Raw genomic sequence first — 16,510 nt, 5'->3', positions numbered from 1 at the left:
TGCATGAGGCCCTGGGTTCAATTCCTCAGTACCACATAAGCAGAAAAAAAAAGCCAGACGTGGTGCTGTGGCTCAAGTGGTAGAGCGCTAGCCTTGGGCTGAAGAGCTGAGGGACAGCTCCCAGGCCCAGAGTTCAGGCCCCACAACTGGACCCTCCCCCCAAAAAAAAGAAGCTGAGATCTGAGGATCGCCATTCAAAGCCAGCCCGGGCAGGAAAGTCCGTGAGACTCTTATCTCCAATAAACCACCCGAAAACTGGAAGTGGTGCTGTGGCTCAAGTGGTAGAGCACTCGCCTTGAGCTGAAGAGCTGAGGGACAGCACCCAGGCTCAGAGTTCAAGCCCTATGACCAACCAAAACAAATAAATAAACAAAAGCTGGGCACCAGTAGCTCATGGCTAAAATATCTACTCAGGAAACTGAGATCTGAGGATCATAGTTCAAAGCCAGCCTGTACAGGAAAATCCACAGGACTCCTATCTCCACTTAACCAGCAGAAAACTAGGAATGGGGTTGAAGCTAGTGGTATAGCACTAGCCTTAAGCAAAAACAAAAAAACAAAAAAAACCCTCAGGGACAGTGCCCAGGCCTGAGTTCAAGCCCCCACTACTCACATGTGCAGTCACATTGTGTGTGCACACACACACACACAAAGTGATAACTCAATACTTCTGGCACTTCAACTCTAGGATGCTGAGGTCAATGCTGACAGTTTCAGTGGAGAATCATGTCTTTTTTTTTTTTTTTTTTGCCAGTCGTGGGGCCTGAACTCTGGGCCTGGGTACTGTCCCTCAGCTCTTCAGCTCAAGGCTAGCACTCTACCACTTGAGCCACAGCGCCACTTCTGGCTTTTTTTGCTTATGTGGTGCTGAGGAATCGAACTCAGGGCCTCATGCATGCGAGGCAAGTGCTCTACCACTGAGCTACTTTCCCAGCCCGAGAATCATGTCTTTGACAAGTATTATTGGAAAAAACTGTACCTGAAAAAGGCTCTGTATTTGATAGTTTACTATCTCAATGGAAATCTGCTTCTTAAATTCTAATGAAAAGCATTTAGAATAAACTTTTAGGTTACTTTAGTTCTTGTATGCTGAAAGCAGGCAATCAGTTGCTTGCATACTTATGCAAATGTTTGCAGGTGTCTTTTTTTTTTTTTTTGTCAGTCATGGGGCTTGAACTCTGGGCCTGGGCGCTGTCCCTCAGCTCCTTAGCTCAAGCCTAATGCAGTACCACTTGGGCCACAGCGCCACTTCTGGTGGTTTATTGAAGATAAGAGTCTCATGGACTTTCCTGCCTGGGCTGGCTTTGAACCATGATCCTCAGATTTTAGCCTCCTGAGTAGCTAGGATGACAGGTGTGAGCCACCGATGTCTGGCTTGCAGGTGTCTTTTAAACATCCATGTTGCTTTCCTTTCTGGTGTGGGCTGATGCTGCTTTTCTTGGCGTCTATTAATGAGACTTGCTCCTCCCACCACAGCACTACTGACAGGGTCTGAATGTTTTCTCCTTCTACGTATTCACGGATACCATCCTGCTTACTTTCTTCCCAGAGGTCCTGGGCAGCTTGAAAAGTTGTGACATGTGGGGTTGGGAATGTGGCTTAGTGGTAGAGTGCTTGCCTAGCACACATGAAGCCCTGGGTTTGATTCTTCAGTACCACATACACAGAAAAAGCTGGAAGTGGTGCTGGGGCTCAAGTGGTAAAGTGCTAGCCTTGAGCAAAAGGTCAGGGACGGCACCCAGGCCCTGAGTTCAAGTGCCATGATTGCCCCCCCCCCCCAAAAAAGTTACACTTACACATTCACTGTCAAACTGACTGGGTTGTTGTTTTTTTTTTAAACCTGAGGGCTGGTTATGTAACCTTTATAGACATAGGCTGTACACAAGATTTATGGCATTTTCAGTGTATGCTATTTTTTTTTCATGTAGAAAAGAAAGTCACTTTGGACAGAAAATCCTTGTGAGTCTCCCAAACAACCAGGAGGGAGGAGTGGCTCGGATGTTTGAGCCCCACCTGAGCAAAGGCCTGGTAAAAGTAAAAATCAAAACAGCAAGGCACGAAACCACTATCAGTTATTTTAACTGAATCACAGTGATGACTTGCAGAAATAAATCACATGCTAGTGCTTATTCTTGAGCTCAATGTGCTTACATAAATAATTATGCATGGTATTTTTTTGGGGGGGGTGGATGGTACTGGGGCTTGAACACAGAGCCTCAGGCTTGCTAGGCAGGCATTCTGCCACTTGAGTCATAATCCTCCAGCCTGGCTTTTAAAAAAACTGGTTATTCTGGGCAAGATCACTGACTTTTCTTCAAACTATGGTCCTCTGGATCTAGCCGCTTTTTTTTTTTTGGTCAGTTGTGGGGCTTGAACTCTGGGCTTGGTGCTATCCCTGTGCTCTTCAGCTCAAGGTGAGTGCTCTACCGCTTGAGCCACAGCACTACTTCCGGTTTTCTAGTGGTTCATTGGAGATAAAGAGTCTCACGGATTTTTCTGCCCCGGCTGGCTTTGAACCGTGATCCTCCGATCTCAGCCTCCTCAGTAGCTACTAGGATGACAGGCATGAGCCACAGGAGCCTGGCTGGATCTAGCCTTCTGTTATCTCTTGGTGGAGATGAAGGAACCCAGACAAAGAGAGTTTAGGGAGCCTATGGAGGGACTCAGCCTCCTTGAAAGCATGAAGGTGTGGCTCAAACCCATGTCTGCCAGTGCCTGACCCCATTTTCTATCTCCTTTTCTCTTGGCACAGCTGTAGCATCCACAGAAGCAGGACAGCAGGAGACACAGGCACACAAGGGCCCCACCTGTGCAGGCAATGAGCAATGCAGTGGGATTCTGGAGGCACAGGTTAATCCTGGGTTGGGAGTGTAGGTGTCTGGGCAAAATCTCCCCCAGAGAAGCATTAAACTCTTTTCTTTTAGAAAACTAGGTTGATCCAGAGCTGCCCTTTGTTTCCTAGGGGTGTAGCCTGCCTCCCAGTGCTTGCCACACCCTCATCTCAAACACAAGCGTCCAAGAGCTGAAGGAGTGTGTGATAAAGAATGCAGGGGGCTGAGCACTGGTGGCTCCCGCCATAGTCCTAGCAACTCAGGAGGCTGGGATATGAGAGTCCGGGTTCGAAGCCAGCCACAGCAGGAAAAGTCCATGAGACTCTTATCACCAATTTAGCACCAACAAGGCTAGAAGAGGAATTGTGGCTCAAGTGGCAGAGTACTAGCCTTGAACAAAAAAGCTCAAGGACAGTACCTAGTCTTTGAGTTGAAGCACGGCTTCAACTCCCCCCCACGGCTACTCTGAGAGACTGTCACAGCTACATCTTGGGACCAGTCTCCCAAATCATTCTGAAATGACTTTAGAACATTCAGTTGAGAATATACCATGAGTATATGAAAGGCAAAAGACATATATCTGTAAACATAGCATTTTATTAACAAAATGTTCACACCCTTCTTACAACAAATTTTATAGTGATTTAGCATGTTCTACTCTGTAAAAGTATATTATAGAATATTCCAGCTAAAACAACATGGTTGAAAAATACACCAAACTCTACCGCCACTTGGAGACTATCCACTACCAGCATAGGTATATGAAGAAAAATACTGCAGTGAAAAGCAAAAGGTCTAGTTTTTTCACCATCAACAAACAATAAAGACATCATATGGTTTACAGAGACTTAGGTCCAGCCCAAGGTCAAGACTGAGAAAAGAAATTCTTCAGATATCACAGAAGCTTGGCAAACCATCGTTGCGGTATTTCATTACAGGTAAGCAATGTGTCATGCAGTGTGGAGCCACAGCCAAAAACCTAGGCTGCTTATGCGGTGCTACAAAGAGAGAGAACTGTAAGCAACTTAGTTCTTTTTCATAATAGAAGTTATAAAAAGGCACAAATACCTTACTCCTTGTACCAGATCTTGACAAGGAATGACATTCTTGGGAGAAATAAGAACTGCTGGTACAACGGCTTAGCTTTTTTGTTTTTTTCTTTCATGTCTAGCTCATCCCCACAGCAGTTGTTCTTCTAGACTTTTGATTTGGACTTTTACACACTTTAACAAACGTTATAAAGTCAAGGTTCTGACATTTACTCTACCTGATCACCAATGACAAAATACACCCTTCCTATCACTCAGTGGTGCTCCCACATGAGCGAGTGCTCCCATCCGCTCTCTTGAAGTCTCAGAGCTCCTCACCCCCGGCTGGTTTTGCATCTGTTTGGCCTGACAGAGTGGGCAAAGCCCCTGCCACTGTGAGCCTGGTGATGCCATGTGTGCTGAGGGGGCGGCTGGTGCAGCACGCCTTTAGGAGAGAGCCCACAGAAAAATGAGAACAGAAATAAGGCAAGAAAGTCTGCTTCCATCAGGGAGAAGGCAAGATGTAAGCTGTTAGGAGGGTGAGAGGAATGATCGATGGGCTATGTGACCCCTCAAGTGAAATGATGGAAAAACTGAGTTGGATGTGAGTGAAAAGTAAGGTCTATTCCAGGGTAGTAAAGTTCCATCCACATAGCATCATAAATGGTTTAAAAACAGAGCCACCAATCAGGTGCTCTGACTAGCCAGCCACCAATCATTTATTTCCTCTGTGATGAGCTGACTGGTCCTTCTGATGTCATGTGCTTGACATACAGGGACAAAAGTTTTACATACTATAATTTCAGATATAGAGCAGGTAGAGGCAAAGAAATTCAACTACTACTGTAGAATATTTTCTCATGGGGCATTAACTGATTATTCAAGTATAAGCTTAATGAAAAATAATGGCCACATGAGGTTAGAGTTAGGCCAAAAAGCAAACAGCCCTGGGGGGCCCAGTGTATGCTGGGAGCCCCACCAACTCCATGTGCTGGCCTTAAGGACCAGGTGGTCCAGCTCCTACACCAGGAGACCATGGTGATTCGGGGAGGGACAGATTCAGTTCCAAGTAAACATGATGGGCTGTCTGTGCAAAATGCTACTCTTCAAGATGACTTCCTCCAATGTACTTCATGGAACAACTTGTTTCCCCAAGCACAGGAAAGTTCCTGAATCAAGGAATGGCGCTGCCACTAAATCTGCATGTTTTGTTTCTGCAGCATGATTAAGGAGGCCATTAAGGTCTACAGTTTAAAACTGTCAATTAAAGAAGGCTCTTAGAAAAAAAATCATTACTATCTTAGGACTGCCCATTAATTGGCAGATAGAACTTGGCACTTCAAGTCCTGTTTTTCTGTTTGTGGAAAGCTACCCAGAATTCTGTTCGTTGCAATTACGCAGTGTTTTGATGAGACACTGGGCATTGTACAGATCTAAAAATGAACTTGCAACAAATTAAAATTTTTTGGTTGTTAAATTGTTAGTCATCATGGATTTAATTTCACTGTCTACTGTTCATATATTCTAATCTTACCATCTAAAGATGGAAGGTTTGAAATTTTTTTTTATTAAAGTTCTGAATTCTTTTGTTTTGAAGCCAAAAATATTCGAGCATATTTATAATTGATTATACTCTGGAAGGAAAGAACACAGATATTAGTTATTTCTGATGGTACAGACCATCAAATTAAACTTGATCTATGCTGCTGGAAGTCCTTCTAGATTCAGAAAGTAAATCATTTTCTTATGAGCTAAGAGAATCCTGAAGGACAAACTGAGAAAGATGATGACTCTTGGTTCTAGTTATTCACTTTTCTCATTATGTCTAATGAAACTCCATCACAACAGGTCTCTCACTTATCATTCTCTTAGATGGAAAAACGGAGGCTCCTGAAAAATGTAATACCCTTCTAATATTTTTTAGACTTTCATTTGCACATAAAACAGGACAAATGCCCTAGAATTCCATTAACATTTCTTGCAAATCGGATAATCAAATTGCCTGGTTTTCTATTACTGGAAGTCAGGACAAGCAACTCTGCTGTCAAAAGGAATTTGCAGAAGCTGTTTCTTGAAGTCCTGGGCTGAACCCCAGTGCCACCTCTTTCTCTAAAACTATGCAGTGTTCTGATCTCCTAGCTAATTTTTCTTGATTAAAAAAAATCATATAGTACCACAGAATATCCTAAACACTACCTTGGAGCATTAAAAGAAAACTCTTATTGATGAGCCAAGCTGCTTGAAGGCAGGTAGTTATATGGTTAAAGCTTGGTTCTTGAAGGTACATTCCATTTCTCCCTTTAAGAAAGATGAGGAGGTAGAGTGTCTCTTGAACAGTAAACAGAAACTGTGTTTGCTTTTCCTTTTCAAATAAATTAAAATGAGAAAGGTTTTCACTCGCCCACATCACAGGATACTCAGGCTAGAGCTGAGCGAGGAGGGCCAGTCTGTGCATGCAGGCTGCAGGAGTGGGTTCCGGTGTTGTGAAGCCAAGCGCACAGGAGGTATCAGAGTGAAGGGCCTCTCTGGAAGGCGAGGGAAGGATGCTGCCATTACTCACACAGGCTTGTGTGGAGATATGGGTATTTGGGGGCTCTGTTATATATAAATCTAAATCACATACTGTGTGCCCATGGCTTGTACTCTGAGGGCTCAGGAATCACTTTCTTGGTGTGCTCTGGAAGGAGTGAAAAAGCACTAAGGAGAATTTATATAACCCCTTGCATAATTCACTCTAGAATATAAAAAGATGTATATATGATGAACAAGTGCCTCTTGGAGCTTGGGAGACTGACATGCCAATTAGTGCTGTGTACTCTGAATCTAACCTGTCTATTTAAATACAGTGTCAATAAAAAAAGACATTCAGGCTTGATGGTTCCAGGAAAGCCCTGGAGTGGTTGCCTACAGGACATTTTCACGGCTGTAGCTCCTGGTGTCTTAGAAGGCCTCCTAAACTATTTTTCGAGTTGAGAAAAGAAATAGAGCTAAGACTTAAAGAGAAGTTCCGAAATAAAATGTGGTTTTTCTTTCATTTCTCGTGTTTGAAAACCAAGACAATAGCAAAGATCAGGAAGGGCACTGGCCTACTTAAAGGAGAAGATAAGTCCTGTGTGGGTGTCCAGAAAAATGACAGAGGAGGCAGGTACTTAAGATGCCACTGTCAGTGGAGAAGGGTGCACGCAATTTCCAAAGGGATAAAGCTTTGTGCCAGAACTTTGCCTGGGGGGGTGGGTGGGAGTGGGGGTGGGCTGCCAAGCAGGTGACCAAGATCTCCTGGGAGCCAGCAGGGCTTGCAGGAGGTACTTCTTCCCAATCACTTCTTACAGAGTTTAACATGAAGGACACTTAATCATACTCTTACTTTATATTCTTTTAATCACCAAATGATAGTTAATTAGTTATTACAGAATCAGAAAAACACTTATGTAAAAGGAGAGATCTAGAGACCAATGGTTTCTAGGATTGGACACCTGCAAAGAGCTTATTTCAATTTCTCAGAAAGGAATCAATATTCACTTTCAGCTAATTAATGATTTTTCTTTTCTGTTCAGTCCTGAAAGTTTTAAAAAATGGTCCTGTGTCATAAGGGAACCAAAAGATTTTTATGGATGGGGTTTGTCTCATTTCCTTGGGAGTCTAGCCTTTTCTCATTAAGCATTAAGAAAGAAAATACAAAATTGATAGTAGAGATCATTACTTAGGTTAGTGCAAAATGTATTAAAAGCAAAGCACTGCTCCTCACTTAAATATGTGCCTTTGTATTTCATGGAGTTTGGATTATGGGTCTGAAATAGGTATCTACTGTGGTAGGCCAAAGGAAATGTGGAAGAAGAGAAGAGGTCCAAGAAATGCAGGAGCACAGTGCCTTGTCACCTGTCCTATGGGCAGAAGTGGGAGAAACAAGCCAGACACCAGCTGTCAGGACCTGATGGAGTGGTCCACAGGGCTCAATGCAGTGCAACATCACAGTGGGATTAGAGGCACTGGGATGAGATTCCCAAGACCCTGCTTACCTGGGCACCAAGAAGCAACTTGATCACCTGCATCTATTGACAAAGGTCATTTTTTGGTGAAATAGGACAGACTATTCCCCCTGCAACCAATGTTGCTTTTTCTATAATGAGTCAAGCAGCCCCCCATTCTTAATTTTGTTGTTGTGGAGAAAAGAGGACCAGCAATAAGAATGCTGGCATATACTAGGGCAGCGGCTGGATGCCCTGGGGCGGTGAAGGTATATAAAATCAAATCAAGTCACCTTCAGGCGGGTATAAGGAGCGCAGTGGGAATATTTTCCAGATGTTTACTGTTTGAATGCTGGGTTAGAAGCAAGATGCTAGGAAGACTGAAGTCTGCATGAATTTCACACAAAACATTGTTAGAATTTTTACTAACTGTATTCTGTCTATATGGTTTCAATATGAATAAAGTAATTTCAGGTGCTACATATATACAATCGGGAAAGAGGTCTTTTTTTCAAACTCAACTGCAGTTATAATTTCTTCATTAAAAAAATCTATCCATTTCAAGTAGGGGCTGCAAAAAAATAACATTTATTTCTAAAAGTTTGGACTGTTCAGTCAAGGATAGCTCTGAAAACACAATTTAGTTTGAAATTCAAGCTGCTTCATTTCCTATTTAATCTTGTAAATTTCCTTCCCTTACAATACGCAGGTTGGAAGGGTGCCAAATTAGACCAGGAACAAATTTTCACCAACCTCTCTTCAGTGCTTTATTTTTAGATTATATTAAAAACCTCATTAGGCTCCCTGAGGGAAAAGAGTGTTAACCACTAACAGAGGCAGGGGAAAATAAAGGAAACGAAAGACAAGCTAAATTGTTAACAAGGAGAGCACTCTTAAAACAGTTGCGCTGAGGTCTCTGTAAAAGCCCAGAAGCTCAGCACCAGGACCAGGACCAGGCTTGGAGTTTATTCTTTCCCCTCCGGCTAGGAAGGACTAGTCAGGCTTGTCAAAGTGGCATATGTCTTCATTAACATTTCCAGATGGGATGTGCAGGGAAGGAGATGGGGGAGAGGCAGGGAAGGCTGGAATGATAAGCTAAGTGCTCCATGCCTCTGAACTACATAAATGTGTTTCAGGGTCTCCTGTGGACAGGCTGAAAGATGGGCGGGCATACGCAAGACTGGGTGCAAGATTAAATGGAGTGTTGAATGAAATGTAGAATTTATTAATGTATTTACATAATTTATCATCTTTAAGCAATGGTCTCATAAATACAGACTACAACTTTACATATGCTAAGCAACAGATACTTGCTTTCCCTCCAAAATACTTACTTGGGTTAAACAGGAAACTGACAGCATTTACACTATGTTCTTTTCTCATTCTCCCTTTTAAACCACTGCTAGGCAGCTTAGAAGATGCATAGCTCAATGTACTCCAGGCCGCTTCTCTACCACCAGCACCTCGATCATGAGTTTCTTTTAGAAGGTGCCAATAATATGTATGGTGACACATACATGACAGGGTCAGCACAAACCCAGGGTGAGGTGGGCAAGGCTGCTCTGGCTGCTGACCCACTGGGTAGAACCACAACCAAAGTGCTTCCTGATGTGGTGGGTAAGAAGCTGTTCCCATTGGTCCTGTAAATAATCCATTTCAGCTTCAAATAGCAATAGCCACTCCCCCACCTGTACTGTCCTATCACATTTTAAATGACACAACTTCCTCTAACAGTGGCAATGGAAACGAAGGAAATTACAGTCTTCACAAAGGCTTGTTCCCCAACAAGAACCACAAAAGTGCTAATTTTCCCTTTACAAATGTTACATAATATCTTGATTACAAAACTACCCAGCAATTGAATCCTGTCATCTGTACAACCAGATGTCCCTTCACCAAGGTCAAAAGCCAAGGACGCCAGGGTCCCTTTGCACATCAGAGGGTCTTATCATACTATAAGTCACATGTGGAAACTCCACCACACCTGTCTTCAAAGGGAGAAGGGAACGGTCAATCTCAAAGTCCTTTTGCATAAAGACGACTCAAGAGTGCCAGGTAGACAAGGGCAGCGAGGCCCAGCCCTCCTGCGAACACTCACCACCACCTACTGTGTGGCTGGCTCGTCAGCAGCAGCTTCGCTTTGGCTCCGACGTTTGTCTTCGGAGTTTGAAGCCTTTGCCGCCAGAAGGTGGGTTGGCGTCAGTGGACGGAATTCTTCGACCTATACCAGCCAGGATGAGAGAGGGGAAAGAATGAGTGCCAACTTCTTACATCTGCTCACTTTCAGACACAATAATTTTGCTGATAACAATTGACAGGTTTTATCACAGCAAGGCAGTTTAACGAACACTCGACTATAATGGAAAGGAAAACTGCAAAGATGACTGGTACAGAGTGCCCACCTACCCTCATCCAACTTCCCCTCAAGTTGGCATCCTACACTGTCCAAGATGTTTGTCAGAACCAAGAAGTTAACATCATCAGCCACCAGGAACACCAGACTCTTTTTAGGTGTCAGTTTTTCCATTCATATCTTTTTTCTCTCTTTCCTTTTCCTCCCTTAGGTTTCACCAGTTTATCTACTCATGTCTTCTCTCTTTCTCTTTCTCTCTGTCCTTCCCTGTCATTCTTTCTTCTAATTTGCTCAGGGGTCATGTTAATCTCCTCTGTATCGTTCTGGTTTTAGTGCATGTGTGCAAGGCAGCCAGTGCACTAATGTCCTATTTGTTTTAGGATCCAAACAAGGGATACCACACAGCAATTAGCAAGCATTTTTAATTCAAACAATTACATATTGAAGACAGTTGGTTTTATGTAGCAAACATTCCCTTTAAAGGATCACATCAGTACACGCACACCCCTGTCTCACAGCTGAAGTTACCCACCAGACCTAGCACATGTCTTCCTGATGTACCGCCACAATACATCCAGCCACCCAAGCTCAATCCTGGGCTGCACAGGTAGAAGCAAACAGATGCCCTGCTCCCTTGCTGCCACCGGGCTCCCACCTGATATACTATGGGGATTCTTCTACCAGTGAGGAGCTGCTGCTGCTCTGCCAGCCTCACAATGCGCGCCAGCATTTGTCTACCTGTCCGTCTCCTGAAGAATACTGAGTTTATGCACAAAGCTGCCATGCTATTCACAATGATGAGGGTGTAGGAGAGGTGAAGAGAGTAGAGGTGAGGAGAGAGGAGGTGAAGAGAGAGGAGGTGCCAGGCCACAATATTCAGCCCCTGGGCATCTGTCTAACACATTCTGTACTCCTGGTGTCTACCTAGCACAAATGCAAGAGGGATGTGCAATTTAAATTTTTGCAGATGCTGCCAAATTGCTCTCTGAAGAGAGTGCGTCACCAACAATGCATGAGAATGAGCAGGCTTCACTTTACTGCTCTGTGAAGCATGATGTCAATTTTGAGAGAAATCTTCAATCACCCATCCACCTTCCTGGTTAATAACTCCAGGGTCACGTCTTGTACAAAGGCTTCCGGATGCCCCTCTCCACTTCCCAACTCTAACACCTCACACTAAGATCCATCAGGACTCTAGAAGGACACTATCACACATTTGTTTTGGGGCCAGTACTGGGGCTTGAACTCAGGGCTTTGTGCTCTTACTTCACTTTTTTTTCTCAAAGGTGGTACACTACCACTGAATCATGCCTCTACTTCCAGCTTTTTGCTGGTTAACTGGAGTTAAGAGTCTCAGATTTACATGCTCAGGCCAGTTTCAAACTGTAATTCTCAGATCTCAGCCTATTGAGTAGCTAGGATTACAGATGTGAGCCACTGACATCTGGCTCATGTTAAAACGTATTTATATCAAGGCTGGGAAATCTTTTTACTACCAAAGACCATACAGATATTTATAAAATCATTAGTGGGCCATATAAATTTATCAACATAGGCAGACAAGCACAGGTGTCTAACAAGAACCATACAGGAAGCACACGTGTCTGTCCCATCAGATACCAGGGCCTTGTAAGGGCCAGGATCTACTCAGCACTGTAGCTGGCACAGTAGCTGTAAACATGGAAAGAATGGATATGTTTCCTGACAGTTTTCAGCTCCTTGGCTGCCAAGTCTTGAACATCCACTGTTTTGGGCAGTCTGTGACCTGGGAGGCTAGTGTGCACACGTGCACATGTATGCTGGTCTTGGGGAACTGTCTTTGAGCTTTTGTGCTCAAGGCAAGCACTCTACCATTTAAGCCACAGCTCCACTTCTGACTTTTTGGCAGTTAACTGGAGATAATCTTGTGGACTTTACTGCCTGGTAGATCTGAACTGTGATCCTTAGATCTTATACTCCTGAGTAGCTACAACTGCAGATGTAAGCCACTGGAGAGTGGTTATACTATGGTTTCCATACCAACTAGAAAGTGTTCTACAACTTTTCAAATGCTCTTAAGACACTGGTGTGAATAAATTACAAACATACTGAAGCCTTATTGAAGCTTCTTGTCATGTTTTCTCCCTAAATTGAAACTGGAAAACAGCTGGCATCACAGAGACAACTGTGAAATGTGACATAATTTTTTTAGAACTAATATTTTCAGAAAAAGGTAACATCTTTGAAATGTTTCTTAAGCATTTATGTTGACCATAAAGGATAATAAGGATAAAACTGTATTCAATTAGCACTAAGAAATTCAGTTCAGGGCTGGGAAGGTGGCTTAGTGGTAGGGTGCTTGCCTAGCATGCATGAAGCCCTGGGTTCGATTTCTTAGTACCACATACACAGAAAGGCTGGAAGTGGTGCTGTGACTCAAGTGGTAGAGTGCTAGCCTTAAGCAAAAGCGGCTCAGGGACAGTGCCCAGGCCCTTAGATCAAGTACTTGCACCACAAAAATAAATAAATAAATAAATAAATTCAGTTCATCCAAGGATTAATTATGAAAGTCAAACTATCAAGAAATATTTGCAATATACAGTTAAACAAAAACATAGCTAAAATAAAGTACAAATAACACAAAAAACATAGGTAGCCCAATAGAAAAATAGGCCAAAGACTTAACAGTACCTTCCTAAAGAGAATCAGACATTACACAGGTGTATGTAAGTCTCTGGGCAGGTGCTCAATTTATCACTGTCATGGAAACACAGACAGAGAGGGATGGAATCTTATCCAGTGCTGTGGTGTCAGGTATACAACCTGCAGTTTGCAAACAGGCTGTTAAGCCATGCTGAACACATGCAAATCCAATGCCCAGGCAATTCTTCTCTTGGGTATAAAGATATCTAACCAAATGGTGCACAGATGTTCACCAAAGGATATGCCTAGAATGTTTAGAACAGTTCCATTTGTAATAGCTCCAAATTGGAAATAACTATCCCAATGCCGCCCATAGCAGAATGATAATCACACTATGGGTAATCCCTGCTTTTGCCTCCCCAGCCCTGAGGTTGGCATTAACACATACCAGCCATGAAAAAGCACATTTTATAGCTAGTGCAATGATACAGATGATCTAAAGGTGGAATATAAAATGAAGTAAGAAGCCAGGTATTGGTGGCTCATGCCTGTAAACCTGGTTACTCAGGAGGCTGAGATCTGAGGATTGTGGTTTGAAGACAGCCAAGGCAGGAGACCATGAAACTTATTTGCAATTAAGCACCAAAAAGCTAGAAATGGATCTGTGGCTCAAGTGATAGAATAGTAGGCTCAAGGAAAAAAAACTCATGGACAGCACCCAATCCCTGAGATCAAGCCCTAGTATCTCCCCACATACATTCTCTCTCCCTCTGTCTCTGTCTCTCTCTCAAAAGAAGCCAGATATAAGAGTATGCTTAAAAAAATACCAAATATTGGGCTGGGAAGGTGGCTCAGTGGTAGAGCGCTTGCCTTGCATGCATGAGGCCCTGGGTTCGATTCCTCAGCACCACATAAGCAAAAAGAAAAAAGCCACAAGTGGTGCTGTGGCTCAAGTGGTAGAGCGCTAGCCTTGAGCTGAAGAGCTCAGGGACAGCACCCAGGCCCAGAGTTCAGGCCCCATGACCGTCGGGTCCCCACCCCCCCCAAAAAAAATACCAAATACAAAATATATGTAAACTAAATCTGAATAGTCAGCACATAGAACAGGGCTACCCTAGGGTAGGAGTAGCCATGTTTCACCCTGGGGGCCAAGCACAGGTTCTATTTTGTGACGACTGGCTGAATACTACACACTTTTCTGTGTGTATATTATACTTCCACACAGTCAGTGTTACAGGTACTGTGCTTACACTATATGACAACACCTGGGGTATAAGCAAAACTTCCATGCTGATTTTTAAAGACTATGGACATATACTTAGTTAGTGCCGTTAAAACGAGCTCCTTGAGCAGGGCAGTCAGGCGCTCTAACACTGGCCTGCACTGCTTGTCATACTAATTTTTTTTTGCCGGTCATGTGACTTGAACTCTGGGCGTGGGCGCTGTCCCTCAGCTCTTCAGCTCAAAGCAAGCGCTCTACCACTTGAGCCATAGTACCACTTCCAGTTTTCTGGTGGTTCATTGGAGATAAGAGTCGCACGGACTTTCCAGTCCGGGCTGACTTTGAACCGTGATCCTCACATCTCAGCCTTCTGAGTAGCTAGGATTACAGGCATGAGCCACTGGCACCTGGGTGTAACACTAGTTTTTACATAAGCATTTTCCTGGGGAAGGGAAAGCAGGAGAAAATGAGGGAGAGGATAACACTGAATAGAAATGTACTCATTACCGTACTTCTGTAACTGTAACCCCTCTGTACATCACCTTTACAAAAAAAAAAAAAATTCCTGCTGAAGCTGGGCAGGGGGTCATCTGTACTAATAGCTACTTGAAGGTAAAGATTGAGGAATCCTGGCTTGAGATTAGTCTTAGCATAAACATTCCCCAGACTTGGGGCACAGCAAACAGATTGGACAAATAGGAGCACATCAGAATGAAGTTACGATACAGTGAAAGACAGAGTTACTAAACTAGAAAGACAGACGACAGACTGGGAGAAAATCTTTACCAGCAAAACATCTAACAAAACATAATATACAAAATATACAAGGAGCCCCCCAAATTAACACCCTCCCAAAACTAATAAATCAATCAATAAATGGGCAAAGGAGCTTAAGAGAGACATCTTAGAAGAATGGCAAATAAACACATGAGGAAATGCTCAACATCGCTGGCCATAAAGAAAAATGCAAATCAAAGCAACTTTGAGATTCCATCTCGCCCAAGTTAGACTGGTCAACATCAAGAATTGGACAACAATACTGACAGGGATATGGGGTGGTAATGTAAACTAGTACAACAACTTTGGAAAGGTGATTTGAAGGTTCTTCAAAAACTAAACATAGATCTTCCACTCTTGGGTATCTACCCAGAATGTTACAAGTCAGGATACCATAAAGACACCTGCATGTCCATGTTCACTGCTGCACTATTCACAATATCCAAATTATAGAAACAGCCCAGACACTGACACACAGACACACAGACACAGACACAGACACACACACACACAGGAATTTTACTCATCCATTAGGAAGAATAAGATTATGTCATTTGCAGGGAAATGGATGGACCTAGAACAAATCATGTTAAGTGAGATAAGCTAAGCTCAGAGAAAGAAATGGTGTACATTTTCTCTCCTATGTGGACACTGGATCTAAAATATAACAGGATGTAATTTATATAGGACTCTATAGACAATCAGACACAAAGAATCAGACCAAAGGAGGATACCAAGAGGGGAGGAACCTAAAGGTGTAATTTTCATACTATTTATCAAAATGAATTCCAGGAAATGAAAACATGGAGTTACTTATGTTGGTGGTGGTGCAGTTTTATGTTTTTTTCCTTTTTCTTTTGTCTGTCATGGGGCTAACTCAGGGCCTGGGTGCTGTCTCTGAGTACTTTTGCTCAAGGCTAGTACTCTACCATTTTGAGCCACAGCATCACTTCTGGTTTTTGAATGATTAATTGGAGATAAGAGTCTCACCAGGACTTTTCTGCCTGGGCTGCCTTCAAATCAAGATCCTCAGATTTTTTTTTTTTCCTTTTGGCTTTTTAGGGAGCACAGGAAGGGAGAAGGGAGGGTGAACAAATGCAGTCATGATATTCAATATACACTGTATGGAAAATAAACTGCAACTTGTGGGCAGGGAAAGGAGAGGCAAACAGGGGGGACAGTGAAGGAAGGTGTGACAATGTCCAAAAAATAATTCTCATTGCCTAATTTATGAGATGATAACCCCTCTGTACAACTTTAATAATGATAAAATTGTATTTTTTAAGTAAAAAAAATAAGTTAAAAAATTCCTAGCTAAGTGCCGGTGGCTCATGCCTTTAACCCTAGCTACTCAGGAGGCTGAGATCTGAGGATCATGGTTCAAAGCCAGCCCAAGCAGGAAAGTCTGTGAGACTCTGATCTCCAAAAAAACACTAGAAAACCAGAAGTGGCACTGTGGCTCAAATGGTAGAGTGCTTGCTTTGAGCTGAAGAGCTGAGGGGCAGTGCCCAGGCCCAGCGTTCAAGCCCCACAATTGCCAGAAAGAAAAAAAAAATTCCTGAGACTCCATTTTAATGAACAGTGAAGTAGCAGGTGCTAAAGTGAGACTATCTAAAAAATAACCAACATATAAAAGACTACCTCAAGTGGAAGAGCTCTTGTCTAACAAGTTTGGGGCCCTGAATTCACCCCCGTAGGACCACCAGAAGAGG

The 16,510-nt window shown here is 43.1% G+C and overlaps 1 protein-coding gene across 3 annotated transcripts in view; it reads right to left on the bottom strand.

Annotated features, from left to right (window-relative positions):
- Positions 1-16,510, bottom strand: part of Rab22a (RAB22A, member RAS oncogene family) — a 72,978-nt gene that overhangs the window by 13,321 nt on the left and 43,147 nt on the right. Inside the window, exons 7-8 of one of the 3 annotated variants that reach the window (XM_069990072.1) lie at positions 9,923-10,045; positions 3,413-3,829 (exon numbers count right to left, since the gene is read on the bottom strand). In XM_069990072.1, the coding sequence (XP_069846173.1) occupies positions 9,948-10,045 (98 nt within the window). In that variant the 3' untranslated portion in view covers positions 3,413-3,829; positions 9,923-9,947. Of the gene's footprint in view, positions 1-3,412; positions 10,046-16,510 lie in introns of those variants that run through there. The other 2 variants (XM_069990073.1, XM_069990071.1) reach the window with 2 other exon arrangements.

The sequence above is a fragment of the Dipodomys merriami genome, unplaced genomic scaffold (assembly GCF_024711535.1).
Source record: "Dipodomys merriami isolate MVZ:Mamm:240054 unplaced genomic scaffold, mDipMer1.0.p SCAF_39, whole genome shotgun sequence".
NCBI lineage: Eukaryota > Metazoa > Chordata > Mammalia > Rodentia > Heteromyidae > Dipodomys > Dipodomys merriami.
Note: the sequence above shows the minus strand (reverse complement) of the source record. Positions and strands in the feature narration are given on the sequence as shown.